Source organism: Oryctolagus cuniculus, chromosome 13 (assembly GCF_051225735.1).
Source record: "Oryctolagus cuniculus isolate XC-2025 breed Fujian yellow rabbit chromosome 13, ASM5122573v1, whole genome shotgun sequence".
NCBI lineage: Eukaryota > Metazoa > Chordata > Mammalia > Lagomorpha > Leporidae > Oryctolagus > Oryctolagus cuniculus.
In genome coordinates, this window is record NC_142879.1 from 44,668,962 (window position 1) to 44,686,469 (window position 17,508).

General features: G+C 40.1%; 1 protein-coding gene across 12 annotated transcripts in view; it reads left to right on the forward strand.

The window, feature by feature from the left end:
- CACNB2 (calcium voltage-gated channel auxiliary subunit beta 2) overlaps positions 1–17,508 on the forward strand; it is a 402,637-nt gene that overhangs the window by 341,085 nt on the left and 44,044 nt on the right. For all 12 annotated transcript variants that reach the window (XM_089311223.1, XM_051820341.3, XM_017347579.4 and 9 more), the window contains 3 exon segments: positions 7,594–7,716; positions 9,338–9,474; positions 12,863–12,939. In XM_089311223.1, coding sequence (XP_089167349.1) covers positions 7,672–7,716; positions 9,338–9,474; positions 12,863–12,939 — 259 coding nt within the window. In that variant the 5' untranslated portion in view covers positions 7,594–7,671.

Here is a 17,508-nt window from a genome sequence, read left to right on the forward strand (position 1 = left end):
ACCGTGGCTGACACATCAAGAATGAATTAATGGGTCTTTGAGAACACATTCCCTCATCACCCTATTTCATGTGGCCTGTCCACCTTCTTTAATGGGTCCTCTCTACTCATAACTTCGTGTTACTTTATTCATTACCAAAAGTATATTACGTATGATGTGTCTTATAAATAAGCTAAGTTACATGAGATGACTCGAGATAGTAAGCATGTACTTGATAAATATTCATTACATGAACCAATTCTGGAGAAGACATTTAAATGTCTCAATTCATATGTAAATTTTATCTTATGACAAATTTGTGATTATTTGCTTAGTCATTCTGACTCAGTATTTAGTCATCAGGTTTCATAATCCATTGTTACATTCTTTTTGTCACTGTGGCTTAATATGTTTTGCTGTTAAAAGAATTCTCAGACTACCAGTGGTAGTTTGTAATAAATCAAGCTGATTTCTCGAACTTCAGTTATTGTCAAGACTCAAGATCTTTCACAGTAATTATAGAAACATGTGCTTATATATAAGAAATAAAGTGGAAGACTTTCCTTCTGCATTGGAAGGATCTTTGATTATCACTGGAAATACCAAAATGATATTGAGAAATTGCAATCGGAGAAGTATAACTGGGGGACAGGCATTGTGGTACAGCTGGAGACGTCCCATATCCGAGACCCTGAGAGGAGTGGGCTGCTCTGCTTCTGGTCCGGCTTCTTGCTCGTGCACCTCATGGGAGGCAGCTGCTGATGGCTGCTGTGCTTGAGTCCCTGCCACCCATACGGGAAACTCAGATGGAATTTCAAGCTCCTGGTTTCGACCTGCACCCTCACCCCCAACTGTTACAGACATTTGGGAAGTGAGTAAGTCGATGGAAGATCTGTCTTGCTCTCACTTTGGCTTTAAAATAAATGAAAATATATAAATAAATGAAAAGGAAACTGATATATCAATAAATACTAAATATAAAGCAGGCAACTGTGATCTGATCTGTAAAAGTACATCATTACCTCTTTGGTCCCAGAGTGCTTCCTGTGTAACACTCACTGGCTGTGATCCCACTGGAAAAAATTATAGAATACAGTAAGTTTTATAGGAAGCTGTTGAGTATCACAGGAAAGTGGATTAAAACTGATTAGACCTTTTAACTTGTCTTTCCACATCTCTTATAATACGGATCCGGGTCATATTTTTCTTTGTTATTTCTTTAAAAAATTCTAAGTTGGGAGTAGTTAATTAATATTTAAGACAGCTTCATTGCAGATATTAAATCATAAATCAGGAACTTTCCTTTTATGTTTTTAGGTATTGATTGTTTCTGAATGAAAATGAAAAGCATGGCTATTTAGCAGAGTAAAATGCATCTATGTATTAAGAAATGATGAGGGGCTGGCACTGTGGCTCACTTGGTTAATCCTCTGCCTGCGGTGCCGGCATCCCATATGGGCGCCGGGTTCTAGTCCCGTTGCTCCTCTTCCAGTCCAGCTCTCTGCTGTGGCCTGGGAGGGCGGTGGAGGATGGCCCAAGTGCTTGGGCCCCTGCACCTGCATGGGAGACCAGGAGGAAGCACCTGGCTCCTGGCTTCGGATCGGCGTAGCTCCAGCCGTAGCGGCCGTTTGGGGAGTGAACCAATGGAAGGAAGACCTTTCTCTCTGTCTCTCCCTCTCACTATCTGTAAAATTAAAAAAAAAAATGATGAGATGCACACTTGAAAGTCTAAGTAGCTGTACTGATTATGATCAGTTTATTCTTGAGTGAATTTCATTTTGCTTTAGAATAATAGGTATTCTCACTAGCACATTGTTAGTAAGCCTCAGGTAAACATTGTGTTGTATCTATTCAAATTATTCACTATTAACTTAGTCATAATTTGCAAAGGCTTCAGATAGTGCCATAAACTTATGATATTTGATTCTACTTTATTACAGATGTTTTAATTTGATGATCTTCTACTTAAAACCATTATTTTAACAGCCATAGGCCTAGTGATGCCCCAAGATTTTGAGAAGATAAATGTTGCTGCTGCTTTAAAACTTAAACACGTGTCTGACAGGAGCCTGTGGCTTCCACGGGCAGGCCTCTGTGGTGCTAACAGAGCCTCTTTTGGATAGGAAAAGCTGCAAGTCCTGTGACCCCAGAGCTGTACACAGATACCCTCCCTGACCTGCCAGACTGGCCCTCAGATAGTCAGATCTGTTCGGCACTGTGTCTGTGTGTCTCTCTAGGTAGCGTAGGTCATATGTCAGTAGGTTTAGAACATTAAAGTAAGAGTTAGAGGGTTTGAATCGGAAGAAGCATCTAGAAGGTAGAAGGTTTGACGGGCCAGCATAGATGTTTCTGTATCCTCCTTTTGAGTCTTTAGGCCAGATAGTAATAAGTACTGGAATCTGGGTGGGGAGGAAGGTGGTTAAACTAGGCAGTGTGGATCTTTAGAGTATTTTTGAGGTGACTCAAGTGTCCCCCTTGTAACTAAGAATAATTATCAAAGGAATTTGGCCTTCATCAACTAAGTAGAACTCTGTGAGCAACCACAAGCAGGCAACCACAGTGGGAGCCAAAGAAACCCATGATAACAGCCAAGTGTGTTGAGCTGACACATCAACTGCTGTTAAAAGAGGGATGAATTTTTAACCAAAGACTTCAACTTGCAAAACAAAGTTAAAATGTTCCCAACAGTTAAGGCTAGTTAAAAATCCTTAAACTTAAGGGATTTTGTGTGACTTCATGCTTACTCTTTGAGAGCTAGTGTACCTGTGTGGCCTTTTAGTTCTCCCCATGTAGGGTCTATGTGGGGGCCTTTGGAAGCTGTGAGACCATATGAATTTTAATATCCCAACTTTGCATGGAAGTTCTCTTTAAAGATTGTGACAGAGATGTGAAAGAAGAAAAGTTGTAACTAACCAAAACCTGATTTGACATTGCCATTGATTTATTGGATCTCAAATTGATTTGAGTGGAAGGTGGGGAAATATATGACCTTTATAAAGAAGATCCATGATTCTAACATGTGAAACTAACTGCTCAAGGTAGACGTGGGCCTAATTTTTTACACTTTTTTCTACCAATCCATTTTCTTAGCTTTTTGTAAAATACAGCTTTCAGTTTCCACAGTTTGCACATCTCAGTGCTCTAGGTTGCCATCATGTACCCCTTTGAGTGAAAGGCAGTCAAGAACTGCAGAAGGGACTTGGACTTCGGAGTGAGATAACTGAATTTTTTAAAAAAATATTTGTTTATTTAAAGTCAGAGTGATACAAGGAGAGGGAGAGACAGAGAAAAATCTTCCATCTGCTGGTTCACTCCCCAGATGACCTCAAAAATCAGGCTTGGACAGTCAAAATCTGGGATCCTGGAACTCCATCCAAGTCTCTTGCATGGGATAAGAATTTGGAAACTTCCTTGGAACTTCAAATTGGTTTCAGAACAAAAAAAAAAAAAAAAAAAAAACAAAAAACTACAATATCTGAGCACTATCAAAGAAAGTCAATTAAAGAGAACATCTGCATCACCAAAATGAATATGGGGAAAGCTTACCATTGTCTCATATCCTTGGGAGTATGAAAGAATCCATATTGGACAGAAACATCTCAAATATAGCATCCACTTAGCATATGTCATATATCAGGTATTAAACTGTGTTACGTCATTTGGTCTGAGGAGGGAGAAACTGGAAGAGCACAGAGGAAATGATGTGTGTTGGCCCTTAACAGAGAGTAAATATGGAGAAGCATTTACCTATATTTAGCATTTATCTTGTTATATAGCCAGTGCCCATTAATGGAGCATTTAAGGTATATACCAAACACTAGCCCAGCCTAATGACATGCACTTTCTGTGATATGAAAACAACTTGGCAAGACAGGTATTATTGGGGGTCAGCGTTGTGGTGTGGCAGGTTGAGCTGCCATCTGTGACACTGGTATCCCATATAGGCACTGGTCTGAGTCCCGGATGCTACAATTATGATTCAGCTCCCTGCTAATGCACCTGGGAAAGCAGCCAAAGATGGCCAAGTGCTGGAACCCCACACTGATCTGGGAGGCCCAGATGCAGCTCCTGGCTTCGGCCTGACCCAGCCCTGGCCATTGAGTCCATTTGGGGAGTGAACCAGTGAATGAAAGATTTTGTGTGTGTGTGTATGTGTGTGTGTTTCCATCTCTCTAACTCTGGCTTTCAAATATATACAAAATTTCTAAATGGTTATTATTACGTTATTACACTCATTTTAGCCTTGAGATCATGTGCTCAGCCAGAGGACAAGATTTCCCTAGTTCATTCACCTACTAATTGGTAGAATCAACTTTCAAAATTCAGGCTTATTTAAGATCCTGTGTGTCAAATCCATGTGAATGAAGTGACCGTGGCATGTGCCATCACATGGTAGACACACTCTTTCAGCTCAGTGGAGTGGAAGCAAGTTCAGGCAATCAAGTGATGTTGTCATTTGGCCCCTTTGGGTACCTTCCTGGGGTCTTTCTTGCGGGCTGTTAAGTTTGTATCTTGGTTATATTTGTTCCCCCCCAATATCATCACCTTGGCTACATATTCCAGTCTAATTTTAGAAACATAGTTCCTGAAGTTGTCAAGGTACAGAATTCTGCTGTTCTTTCCTACCTGTGTATCTGTAGAGTTGATTTCCATATAAATCTCCACTTCTAATGGTAGTGTCATCGGTCATAGGAGGTGAGGCAAAGAACGAGGCCCATTCCCAACTGACATCTTAGTCTCAGAGCATCAGGTGATTATCTGTGGCCCCTGGAATTATACGCCAGCCTTTATCAGCCCTGTCATTTCTTTTTCCTTTTTTCAGAGTCCTCTCTGCCCACTACTCAAATGTTCGAAAAGTTCATAGAAGTTGCAAAAAGACATGAGATTTTCTGTGAAGTCCTCTCTAGTGTTGTGCATTAAAAAATTATTTCTGGCAGTGATGAAAATTGCCAACACTTAAACTCTGTATCATATGATGAATAAAATACCCTTAAAGAAGTAGAAGCCCATGTTCCCATTAAAAAAAAATCTTGGTGCTTTACTTTGGTGATTAGAGACTCTCCCAAATAATAGGTGGATATGATAAGGAAAATTTTATTTCCAATGGTAAAACTGGGTCTGATTAAGATTCTCCCTAATTGAAAGAGGCATGCTGGTTGCAGTATAAAATAATACAGGCCATTTGGACAATAATTTGAAATAAAATCTAAAAAGGTCTTAAAAAACTCATGACTTCCTCATTCTACCTCTGGGAATCTGAAAAAAAAATAGAGGCTTTTTGTACAGAGATTTTTCAAAGCAGAATATTCATATTTTTTAAAGTTGTAAGCCTAATGATCCAAAAAAAGAATTAATGGTTTAGTTTATTTTTACATGGTAGTTTAACAAATATATCACTTGAGTAATATATTACATTTAAAACTGGATAAAATCAAATGCATTATGATTGCAGCTCTGGGAAAAAAGTTCACATATTTAAAAAAATTCCAAGAAGGAAATGGAAATACCAGATGTTATTAAGGCTTATGTTTCAGTAGAACAATCATTAACTTTTTTTTTATATTTATTTATTTATTTGAAAGTCACAGTTAAAGAGAGGCAGAGGCAAAGTGAGAGGTCTTCCATCTGCTGGTTCACTCCCCAAATGGCTGCACTGGCCAGAGTTGGACCAATCCAAAGCCAGGAGCCAGGAGCTTCTTCCAGGTCTCCCATGCGAGTTTAAGGGCCCAAGCACTTGGGCCATCTTTTATTGCTTTTGCAGGCCATAGCCGAGAGCTGGATTAGAAGTGGAGCAGCCGGGTCTCAAACCAACACCCATGTGGGATGCAGGCAGCAGCTTTACCTGCTACACCACAGCACCGGCCCAGTGGTCACATTTTCCTTACACTTTTTTTTTTTTTTTTTTTTTTTTTGACAGATAGAGTTAGTGAGAGAGAGAGAGACAAAGAGAAAGGTCTTTCTTCCGTTGGTTCACCCTCCAAATGGCCATAGCAGCCAGCGCTGCACTGATCCGAAGACAGGAGCCAGGTGCTTCCTCCTGGTCTCCCATGCGGGTGCAGAGCCCAAGGACCTGGGCTATCCTCCACTGCCCTCCTGGGCCACAGCAGAGAGCTGGACTGGAAGAGGAGCAACCAGGACAGAACCAGCGCCACAACCAGGACTAGAACCTGGAGTGCACCGCAGTCGGAGGATTAGCCTAGCAAGCCGTGGCGCCGGCCCTCCTTACACAGTTTTAAATGTCATATTTGTAGGCCAAGGGAACCATCTATATATTATTTAAAAATCTTCATGAATACCAAGAATTGGCTTTCAACTATCTAAATCTACTTCCTGTCTATGGTGCCTGTATCCAGAACTTGATTCTGTTTTCCCAGTCTGCATCTTGGGGGGTATGTTTAAACTACTTTAGGACCCTTAGTTCAGTCTCCAACCCAGACAGCAGGTACAACAGATTAACTGTGGAAAATTTGAATGGGTACTCTCTATTTCAGCCCCTCCCTTGCAAGACCAGATGAAGAGCTCCTTGAGTAGGGGAGAAACAGCTCAGAAGAAATCTTACTCCTAATGTGGTGGAAACATAGTGTTAAAAAAAAAACAAAAAAGGCCTAGTCCCGGTCGGGGCGCCGGATTCTGTCCCGGTTGCCCCTCTTCCAGGCCAGCTCTCTGCTGTGGCCAGGGAGTGCAGTGGAGCATGGCCCAGGTGCTTGGGCCCTGTACCCCATGGGAGACCAGGAAAAGCACCTGGCTCCTGGCTCCTGCCATCGGATCAGTGCGGTGCACCGGCCGCAGCGCACCGGCCGCGGCGGCCATTGGAGGGTGAACCAACGGCAAAGGAAGACCTTTCTCTCTGTCTGTCTCTTCCACTGTCCACTCTGCCTGTCAAAAAATAAAAATAAAAATAAAAAAAATAAAAAACAAAAAAATAAAACTGAGTTAGACCAAACCTCTTTTCAGCATTTCTGAGCTTCCGTTTTTCTATCTTGTGAATAAGCAGTTGTTGCCTGGAACACATACTTAGCTGTAAATTTTTAAAGCATCAAATAATGAATGATAGCTTAATTAATGTTATCTTTGATGACTGAGCAAACTCAAGGTGGAAAAATAATAGAATAAAAGGTCATTGCTTTCACAGTTCCCCACAGTCATGAATAATAGTTGCTATAGTTGTAATAGACATTCATTTCCTGGTTCTTTTTTCATTCAAAATATTGTCCCTTTTGGAACTATGTTACTAATGATTCATTGAAGTAGATGTTTTGGGTAGAGGGAAGTTACTGAGTCTTTTCCTCTTGAACCAAAGAATTTGGTGTTTTATTCATATTTGTGCTTCCTGACTTCTAGGTGCTACAAGATGTTGTACTGTAAACCTGTATTTAACTGTTCACAGAGAACAGTGGTCTTGCTCTAGTTTACAAATGGATGGTATGTAGCTGATGGCCAGATCTCGTGCATTGTGGATGATAACAGGCTGTTTTGTGACAAGGAATCATGGACTAAAACAACCAAGATTACCCCACCAGTTATTCTGTGTATCTGCGCCTTGGGAGGCAAGGGTGAGGGGGCATTGTTGCTTCATTTCTTCTTATTTTTTGTCCCTTTCTTTTCCCTCTTTAGACAAAGCCTGTTGCATTTGCTGTTCGGACAAATGTCAGCTACAGTGCTGCCCACGAAGATGATGTCCCAGTGCCAGGCATGGCCATCTCATTTGAAGCAAAAGATTTTCTGCATGTTAAGGAAGTAAGGAAAATAATTGCAGTTTCTGTCAGTGTGATTTTTCACCTTGAAGCATCGTTTCTTATTGCTGTGAAATAGCTCGGTGTACAGCTACATTTGTGTAACATTCACACTAAATCAGTGGTTCTCAGCCTTTTTTCCCATCCAAACACACTTTTTTAAAGGAGACAGGAATCCAAGCCTCCCAGAATAACTTCAGGGCTCACTTGGGCTCTTTGGCCCAGTAATTGGATACTCCTAGAGTAGATGATCCTTTTTTATGCTTAACTGCTACTTTCTTTTAATGTTTAACTTTGACTCTGTGTGGCTTTTCCTGCTACCTGAAATTTAGCCACCTGGGGAGAGGTTAGTATCCAGAATTGATGACTCCCAGGTGCTGACAGTGGCTGAACCAGACTACTGGTGCCCCTCCTTAATTCTCAGAAGCTAACTTTTTGCAGCAGAGGGGAGAATGAGAGGAATTTGAGCCAATGAGGCAAGAAACACATCAGGAACATTGCTTTTCCTCCATGCTAGACATCACTATCTTTTAGATAACAGTGACACAATCTGTAAATGGGAAAAATGCACCCTTAATTAAAGTTTGTTTTGAGTCAACATTTATCATATGCATTCTGTGTGGGACACTGTATTAAGTGACCAGGAATTCCCCCTACATAATGTTCTCAGTGAGTGAGCATGAGGTTTTCTTGGACCTTTTGGGATTTACAGTTGGAGCGTGCATAGGGCTGATAAATCGGAGGGAACATATGTAAATCTAACTGTTCACTGCTCTGAAGGCTGTGAGCACAGAAGAATATGACTGCCAATTAAAGGAGTAGGGAATTTAGAGGGTGTTGTGTCATAACTCCTAAGATGTGAAATACTGGCTAAGTAGGAAGACAGAAATGATGGAATGCTTCGCATCTGACTTTACAACAGGAGGTTAGATTGATACAGGGTCTCCTCTCGATGGCTGATGCCTAGAGAAAGATCTCTACCACGGAAGGAAAAGAAAGAGAGAATGGATAGTCTTTGATGTGTTCAAGAACAGGCTGATGTGATTGAGGAATGTGAGCGCAAATCATAAAGGTTTAAGATAAATGTTCCAACAGCAAGAGATAAAGTGTCAGCCTTGGTACACATAGAGAAATCATCTGTGAACATTAGCTTAGTAATTATAAAACTGCACAGTGGGAAATTTTACTGTGACAAAATATTTCAAGTAGATTTCACTGTTTCTCTCTCTCTCTCTTAATACTTCTAATTAATCTGATTACCTAAGAAGGATCTCTGTAACACCTCCAAGTTCCTTACAGTCTCTTACTAGGAAGGGCTGCTAACCTTTGAACCCAGGAAGCTTGTCTTACCCATAGTGACAGCATCAGCTGGGAAGGAATTCATCCTGGACCTAAAGCAGCACCAGGAAAAAGAGCAGAAAGCCTTTGATGGAATGCTAAGCGTGCGGAGAGTATTTCACATCTATGCACTAAACCCATGGCCCGAAAGCTTCCTTGAATTTCGATAGTTATCATGTAGTTCATTGCCATATCTTGCTCCGTTTGAAATGGTTGTTATGGAAGAAAAGTAATTCAGAGATTTTACTCCTGTGCACTGATTGTAATAATTTTGATTTTGTGTTTAGAAATTTAACAATGACTGGTGGATAGGGCGTTTGGTTAAAGAAGGCTGTGAAATCGGATTCATTCCAAGCCCGGTCAAACTAGAAAACATGAGGCTACAGCATGAACAGAGAGCAAAGCAAGGGAAATTCTACTCCAGGTATGAGAGCAATGTCAAGTGCTTTGGTAAAAGTTGAGATCACACCACCGTTCCGTACTTCTGTTTGTTGTATTCTGCATCCCTTAGTGTTTGTTTGAAGGGAGACTGGTGGTACGCTTACTGAATACAATACAAATTTACATTTTAAAAACTTAATTCCAGCATCTGATTCCCCTCCGAGATTCGGGAGGGAATCATCCTGAATCATCGTTATGAAAATTGCGGAGGTCACAGAGTGCTGAACTCGGGCTTCAGTGCCCAAGAAATTCTGAAGTCCTCACTGTCTCCTGAAAGGGCTCTGGCACGGAGGGAGTAGCACTGGTGATGAATCCCAGTGTCCAGTGTCCGCAGCTGCCTGGCATGACAGGGAGACGTTTTCAAGACGACATCAGCAGATAGCAGCTCTTTTCATCTATCAGTTTCATTTTCACCTGAGAAACTCAATTTTCAGTTGTAGCCACTGTTGAGCACTCAAGGAGAAGCTAAGTGTGAAACAAGTTAAAATTGCCTTTGCAGCGGAGTTAAGTAATAGGCTGCAGCGGAATAATCCTTCCCAGGATTCTGGGGCTGCGTACCCCTCGTGAAGAGCTGCTCCTAACTGTGGTGAATCTTAATTTGAACCCTCCGCAGACAAGTGGAAGGGGTGGGCATCTTTTCCTGTGTGCAAGGACGGAACACAGGCAAGATTACTCCGTCTTGTGTGTGGCTAGCTTTCTGTCTCCTTTAGCTTCTATCTTACTTGTTTCTAAGTGATGCAGGTTTCTTTGTAATATAATAATATTTCACTCTTAGGATTTTTTTCAAGTGCCAACGAGCAAACGAAATGGAATACGCCTTGTAATTTGGAATACTCTTTTTCACTAACATGCTAGTTTTAATTATCAAGCTCTTTAGTTCAGATGAACTTGACTCCTCTGTGTCGAGACCTGTACCCTAGAGCTGACTTTCATGAATTCCTGCATTATTGGAGGACTTCCATTTGTGAGAAGCATTTATTCATGTAAAAGCAGAGGCATGTAGAAAAATTATGTATTTTGCCTACAGGGTATTTGAAGATATGATCCTAGTCTTTCAATCTCTAATGTTCTATTAGCATTTATTGTGTATTTTTCTACTCACTGTACTGATAGTGGTATCTGAATACTAGTTAATATTATTTAGTAAATAAGAGGGGACTTGAAAAAGTTGACAGAATATGAAATGAAAAGATGTCTGGTTTGATGCAGAAATTTGGAAATCCATGCATACTTTTCACAACATGCATTTTCTATGACTTTTTTGAAGACCTTCATGGATTTTAAAATTTTTTGCACCAAAGTAAACCTAATTTCTAATTCCATTTTCCAAAAAGTTTTTATTTTGTTTAATTTGCATGACAGAGAAAGAAAGAAACCAAGCTCCCACCCTCTGGTTCACTCTTCAAATGCTCACAATGGCCAGGGATAGACTGGGCCAAAACTAGAAGCCAGGAAATCCATCTAAGTTTCCTGTGTGGGTGGCAGCAACCTAATTACTTGAGCCATCACTGTAGCCTCTCGGGATCTTTCTTAGCAGGAAGCTGGATTTGGGAGCTGGAGCTGGGTGTCAAACTTAGATACTGTTTTACGGGACGTGAGTGTCGTAAGCACTAGACTGTCGCTCCACAAATTGTTTGAGGACCCTCATACTTTGTTTTCTCTATTGCATTTTTTAAAAGAACAATAAATTATTCCTATTTGGAGAGTGTAAAATCTAATCTAGAGAATTGGGTTTCTCATGATGATACACCTTGTCTTTTGGTTTGCTTCATTTTGTTTTCTCCTCTCTTTTTGCCCAAACTTTGCCTAAATATCTGAAAATGTTTGTGCTTGCTTACATAGTTTCTTAATTTGCCCCTAACATTTTACACATGGTTTTGTTCAGACAATATAACCAGAGTCTGGCAGTGTTTATAAACTCTGATGTATAAATGATAAAAATTGAGAAATCAAAGGCAATAGAATTTGAGCATGGCTTAAGAACTTGGCATTTTCGCAGAAGGAGAAGTTAAGGGCAAATCTGTATCACTGTTTACAATGTTTGCCTCAATTGTTTTAAAACCCAAGTAACATTTTGACTCTTATTGAAATTGAAAGAGAATATAAAACCAACCTGTGCTTGAACTGAAATTAGAATTAGGACTTTAGAAAATAAATAAAATTAAAAAAAAAAAAACTAAACTTCTGGAAGAAAAAATTTTGGTCTTGGTGATAGGTGTGCTTATATTTCTGCCAGACATGGCTTCTATAAGTACCACCGTTATTAATTTAGAATACTGTCTTATATCCTCATTAAATGTACTGAAGTAACACTTAAGAACCTTCAAAAGATATACAACCCTCTTGCTAACTGCTCACTAAAGTTTTAGATATTTATTTTGTGCCTTAAAATGCTAAAGTAATATCAATAAAATCCAGCCTGTTATTGATGCTTTATTGGAAATTATATTTCCATATTAATATTTATGTAAGTAAGTACTGACGTTTAATGCATATACACTGTAGCAGATCTTTCCAGCTCCACCTTGACCATAAATACTAGGCAAGGAGTTCCTCCTGCCCAAGTTCTAGGTCATTCCTCTGAGATGTTCCTTGCCATCTTCATCCGGGATGAAGTCATTCAATAAAACATTATTTAACATGCTGATAACAAACATGAATGCCGTGTTACTAATATCAGCTCCAAGGTTTCTGGGACACTGAAGCACAATCTCGTGTCGATCTTCAGGATTTTATAGCTCTAAAGTGTGTGTTGTGTGTTCTCCACGCCCACGTCATTCCAAAGTTAACCATGTTTAATGCTCCGTATCAGTCGTGCTTGAGAAAGGTTCTGGTACCATCTGAGGGTTCAGTCATAGAGTGCTCTATCTGTCATGTTTGTGTGCTTTTTAAAAGTTAGCTTAGCAAGTTTTGGTGTTGCTTTTGGTCCTGTTCTTCTTTTATAGGTTGCTCATAAGAGCTACGGTGCTTTCAGTCTTACTATATTAAAAATAAGCTAAAATGAAGGAGCTGGAACCAGGCAAGAAGGAAACATTATGTTTGGGTGTTAGCCTTAAGGTTGCATACATGATCTCTAAGGAATCTCTGCTGCTTAGTGCTGTGATCCGGCCAGAGAACCTGAGAGCTGCGAAGTTACCTAGCTCTCTCCACTCTCTCAGAACTTTTTGCAATTCAGCCTTGAATTTGAAAACATAGACCATCACACAGCTGTTTCAAGAACTCCAGGAATCTCCACCAGAGATTTGCCTCCTTGAAGGAAAGATAAACTTGAAGTTCAGTAAAGATACAACGGTCATGTTAATTAAGTAATACAGATGTTTCTGGATCTGAAATGAATGTCAGATTTAATATAACTTTTTGCTTTACCCCAGTAAATCAGGAGGAAATTCATCATCCAGTTTGGGTGACATTGTACCTAGTTCCAGAAAATCTACACCTCCATCATCTGGTAAGTGGGTGATCAGTGCTAAATAGAACATACTACATTTCATGCTTTTCCCAATCTTCTGTGGTTGTGTGAATCGACATGTGCTAAGTCACTATGTTAGCTCCACAAATGTTGAAACGAGTCAGAAATGAGAATTCCTTATAGAGTTGGGAATAATAGGAGGACTTTGTTCCCTCTGACTAAAAAAAAAAGAAAAGAAAAGAAAAAAAAAGCCCAACACGCCAGTGTGTTTAATCTGAATTGCTGTAGTGATCCAAGTGATGAATGTTTACGTTTTATTTCTAGTCCCGGCTGTGGTGCCAGGCCTGTTGTCATGAGTGTGATATGATAGTCGGTTTCAGTGTTAATTAAAAAGATCAGTGGAATAAGAACTTTTGGAAAATCCAGGACAGAGAATGAAGTGAAGATGGAGGGATTGGCCTGCCCTGAACCACAGCAGAAAGGCTCTGTGGAAGATGTGGAGGGCGCAGAGAGGCATCAGGAAAAGCTGGGAACACTTGTGGGAAGAGCAGCTGGTTGTGCATGTACTTTTCCGAGCAGTGGGTTCCTTCTTAGGGTTGCTAGGTAAAGGACACCCAGTTAAATTTGAATTTCAGATGAATAATGAGTATTTTTTAATGTAAGTACATATTGTATGGGTCATACTAAAAATTATGGGACACACTTAAAATTTTGTATTTATCTGGAATTTTCATTTAATTGCATTTTTGTTTGCTAAATCTGGCAACTCTGCCATTCTGTGTAGAATTTGCAGTTCTGTATGTGTAAGAGAAAGATTGAGTGCTTGAAAGTCCATGACCAGTGTCATTTCCTAAGAGACACAACTGGGTAAAGATTGGCTGCCCAAGTATTGGAGCAAAATGGTTCTGTGTACGATTTCTAAGAAGCTGGAAATGAAACGAAGACAAAAGCAGAGAATTGTGCTTTTAAAGAGAAATTAAGCAAAGAGTCACACTGTGGCTGGTATGTCTTGAGAACAGAATTCCTCTATTCTAGGCCCCACATGTATTTCCTGAATGTTGGCAGCTCTTGGAGACAAACAAGGACCTCTTAGCAAAGACTGTAGGACTGCTTAAATGAGCAAATTCTAAGCACAGTTGGAAAAAAATTGCTTATGATACATATTGATTGAAAAATCATGAACTTGTAACTTGCAGCAACTTTAAGCTGCTCAAAAGTAATTAAAAGAGTGTCTTTAGAATGAACACTGAAGCCCCTGCAGCTCTTAGGTGAGGCTGCTGTCTTCCTTCTGTCATCATGGAGTGGATATTCCCTGAATGCGCAGGGGAAATGCAGCTAGTCTTGGTCCTCAAACACGGGAAGTTGCAGGACCTCCTATATAAACCCTAGGCTCAGTGTGTGTGCCTTAAAGGCCGAGGACCGTTACTAGGCTCCTAAAATGGAAAAAATGCTACATCATGTTGTGATGAAGCCCTATTCTGTAGACAAGGAAGACTCTTCCATTTCCTGTACCAATGCTCATTTACTTAAATGTAACATGTAACAACATATAACGAAAAGAGGTACGTACATTTTGAAGAATATGTTAGTGTATGTAAAATAGCATTTCATTTTATAGCTAGATGTTTGTCATTGCTTAAAAATAAAATTCCAGTGAAGAGTTTAATATACTAAAATAAAGATGATTTAAAACTTCACCAAAGTTTTATATATATACAGGACTTGGGATAAACTTTGCTCAATACCAAGAGAAAAAAAAATATGAGAAGACTGGAGATATAACTAACTACAAAATATATAAGCACAGCAGGACTCTGATAAGTTTCATAACAATATTCCAAATGATAGAAAAGGAAAGTCCAGAAAATTATGAAAAAAAAAAAAAAGGTTCCTCCATCCACCTCTCATGCTCTCATGCACCTGCCAAGTGTGGATGGGTTTGCAGTTGTCATTTTTATCATCTTTGCTGCCCAGAGTTCCTCTCTACAGTTCTCCTCACCCATTGCTACACCAAAGCACCTAAACATCTGCCTAAAGTAAGCATGCTCGGATGCCCTAAGGGATTTGGAAAAGGAAAATTTACACTTTGCATGTGGGTATGGGGTAGTAGCCAAAGACATATCCCACACCGCACATGTGAGTAGACATGTGTCACTTCTGAACTCTGCTCAGCTTGACCCAAGCTTGAAAATTAAAATGTGAATCTCAAAAAGTCTTCCCGAGGCTATCAACTAGTAATAACATAAAATAATAATAATACAAGTGGGGAAGAATGGAAGAAATGAGTTCAAATAGATGGCAGCAGTCTTTCCCAACTAAATACTCGTGTTTGCTGAGGTATGGAAATACAGGTGCAGGACTGAGAAGGGGCAGCCTCTCGCAGGAACTGGAGAGGCAGCTGAGTGTAGTGAAGTGTGTGGGGCTCTGCGCGGCGTGGAGCACGCTTCTTAGTTGTCTTGGGAAGTTTCCATAACGAGTTCTGAAAGTGACCACGTTTCAGAATTTTCTGTTTCTGATTAACCCAGATGCTTTTAGATTTAAGTTAAACAAAAGTCAAAATTAATAAGTTGGAAAGTTCTCAGTTTGGAATTTTAAGCCCTTTTGTCCAAATATAGGTAAAATTTGGAACTTGACTCAAGTTCTGTGTGTCAGTGTCCATATCTGGGCAGTGTCACAGCTCAGCATTTCTGGATTTCTACTCTCCTACACATTCCCATTCTTCCTTTTGGAAAAAGAATCCATCTGATGATCACAGCAGACTGAGTTCAATGGACAAATCACAAAATCAAATGCTTGGATGTTTCCTGTCACCTCTGACATCCGAACTAGGTAGCTGAATTTGAGAAAGGCCTTCAGAGGATAGTATCCCTTGAATGTGGCTTTTTTATGCCCAATAAAAGATGAGAAAGATCAAGAATATGCTAATTTAGCACCAGAAGGGCAACCTTCTGATGTTGGGTAAGACACGTGGTAGGAACAATTAAATACCCGGATCATGTCCTTCATCCGTGGAAGCCACTAATGACCTGAAGAAATGCATCCCTCATGACTTGTTTTCCTGCTCTTGCTAGCCATGTGTCATTCAGTAAGCCCATGAGGAGAGTTTCCTGTATGAACAAAGGGTTATACAGGGTGGTATAAACGTCTGCATCAGTTCAAACCCCTGGGTACATTGTACAGCTTCCCCCACACATCACAAGCTGAGCCTTCTAGCTCATCAGTAAGCACAGACGGGGCAAATTTACTAGGTAAGCTGTCTGCATGCCTGGAATTAATTCAGCCTATTATAACTTTACTTGACAGAAAATCATAGCCCATCTATTATGCAAGCAATAGGTGATATTTGCAATGTTGTGCAAACAATGCCATGCATTCACTTCAGCGCAGGTTTTGTACCTAACTAAATGAAAAGAAATACTTAAATAAGAATTCCCAGCTTTCAAAGGGCTGAATCATTTTCAACTGTGAAGTTATTATGGATATCAAAACAATGTGATGCCTGTCAGATGGTCTCCCATCCCTTGGAAAGCTTAGAAGGGGCTGTTGTGAGTGCCAGTTCAGCCTGCAACTGTGATGGTAGCTGCATTACCATGCCAGGCTGTTTGTGACTTCAAAATGGTAAACTGTTCCTTATATCTGAACATACTGTGGTTTTTGTTAGAGATCTAACATGTGTAATAGGATGTTTTCTTGGGGTGAGTAAATTTTCTTCTTTTTCTTTTCCTTGACATAATATCAACCATGGAGTAATAACTCTATGATATCCTCCTGATTCTTGACAACTGAGGACATGACCGCATTGGGGACACACAGGGAACCGAGCAAGTACACCCAGATTGAGAAGGGACTTAGCTGGAGGGCAGCATTGTATAGGGACAGGGAGCGGATTCCACTAAGGGAGAATTAGGTTCAGAGTCCTGGCTCTGCCTGGCTTGAGCCAAAAAAACAAGTGACTTAAACTCTATCAATGTATATTTCAAATCTTAAAAATAAGAGAATTGAAGCTGATCTTTAAAAGACTTCCAGCTCTGATTCCGCTGTTGATAAAATTCTATAGTAATTGAATATGGAAGCATTTTTAATAAACTTCCAAGTGAGAATATGCATCCTTTTCTCCTTTAGCGCTTATTTTCTGAGCTGTATTTTCAGATTTAAAGATTTGAAATTCAAAGCGTGTTGAGCAACAAACCTAAGTCCTTCGTTTTACAGATGAGTCTCAGGTCTTCGTGCCCTTCCACCCTGCCTCTCATGTTAAATTCAGGGGCTGTCTAGAAGTCATCAGAAGGTTTCTCTTGTCATTTTCAGACTGATTTTGTTTGTGTGTCATCAGATCCAGGGTTTTCCAGTTAGTCTTCAGGCAGACCTGTCTGAGAATGCACATGTCATCTTGCAATCATTTCAGTCCTGTTCATTCTGGAAACCCCCACAGAATCACGTGCCTTGTGTGTGGGACCCTTGGCCGCCCAGACTGAAGGTTTTCTGTTCTTGCTTTTCCTCAACTGCCAATTGCAATTTCAGCAAACCTTTTCATACTGCCCTTAATACATACATACAAGTAATAATACATACAAGTTCTAGCAAAATGCGAAATCTGAGGCACATTGTAAT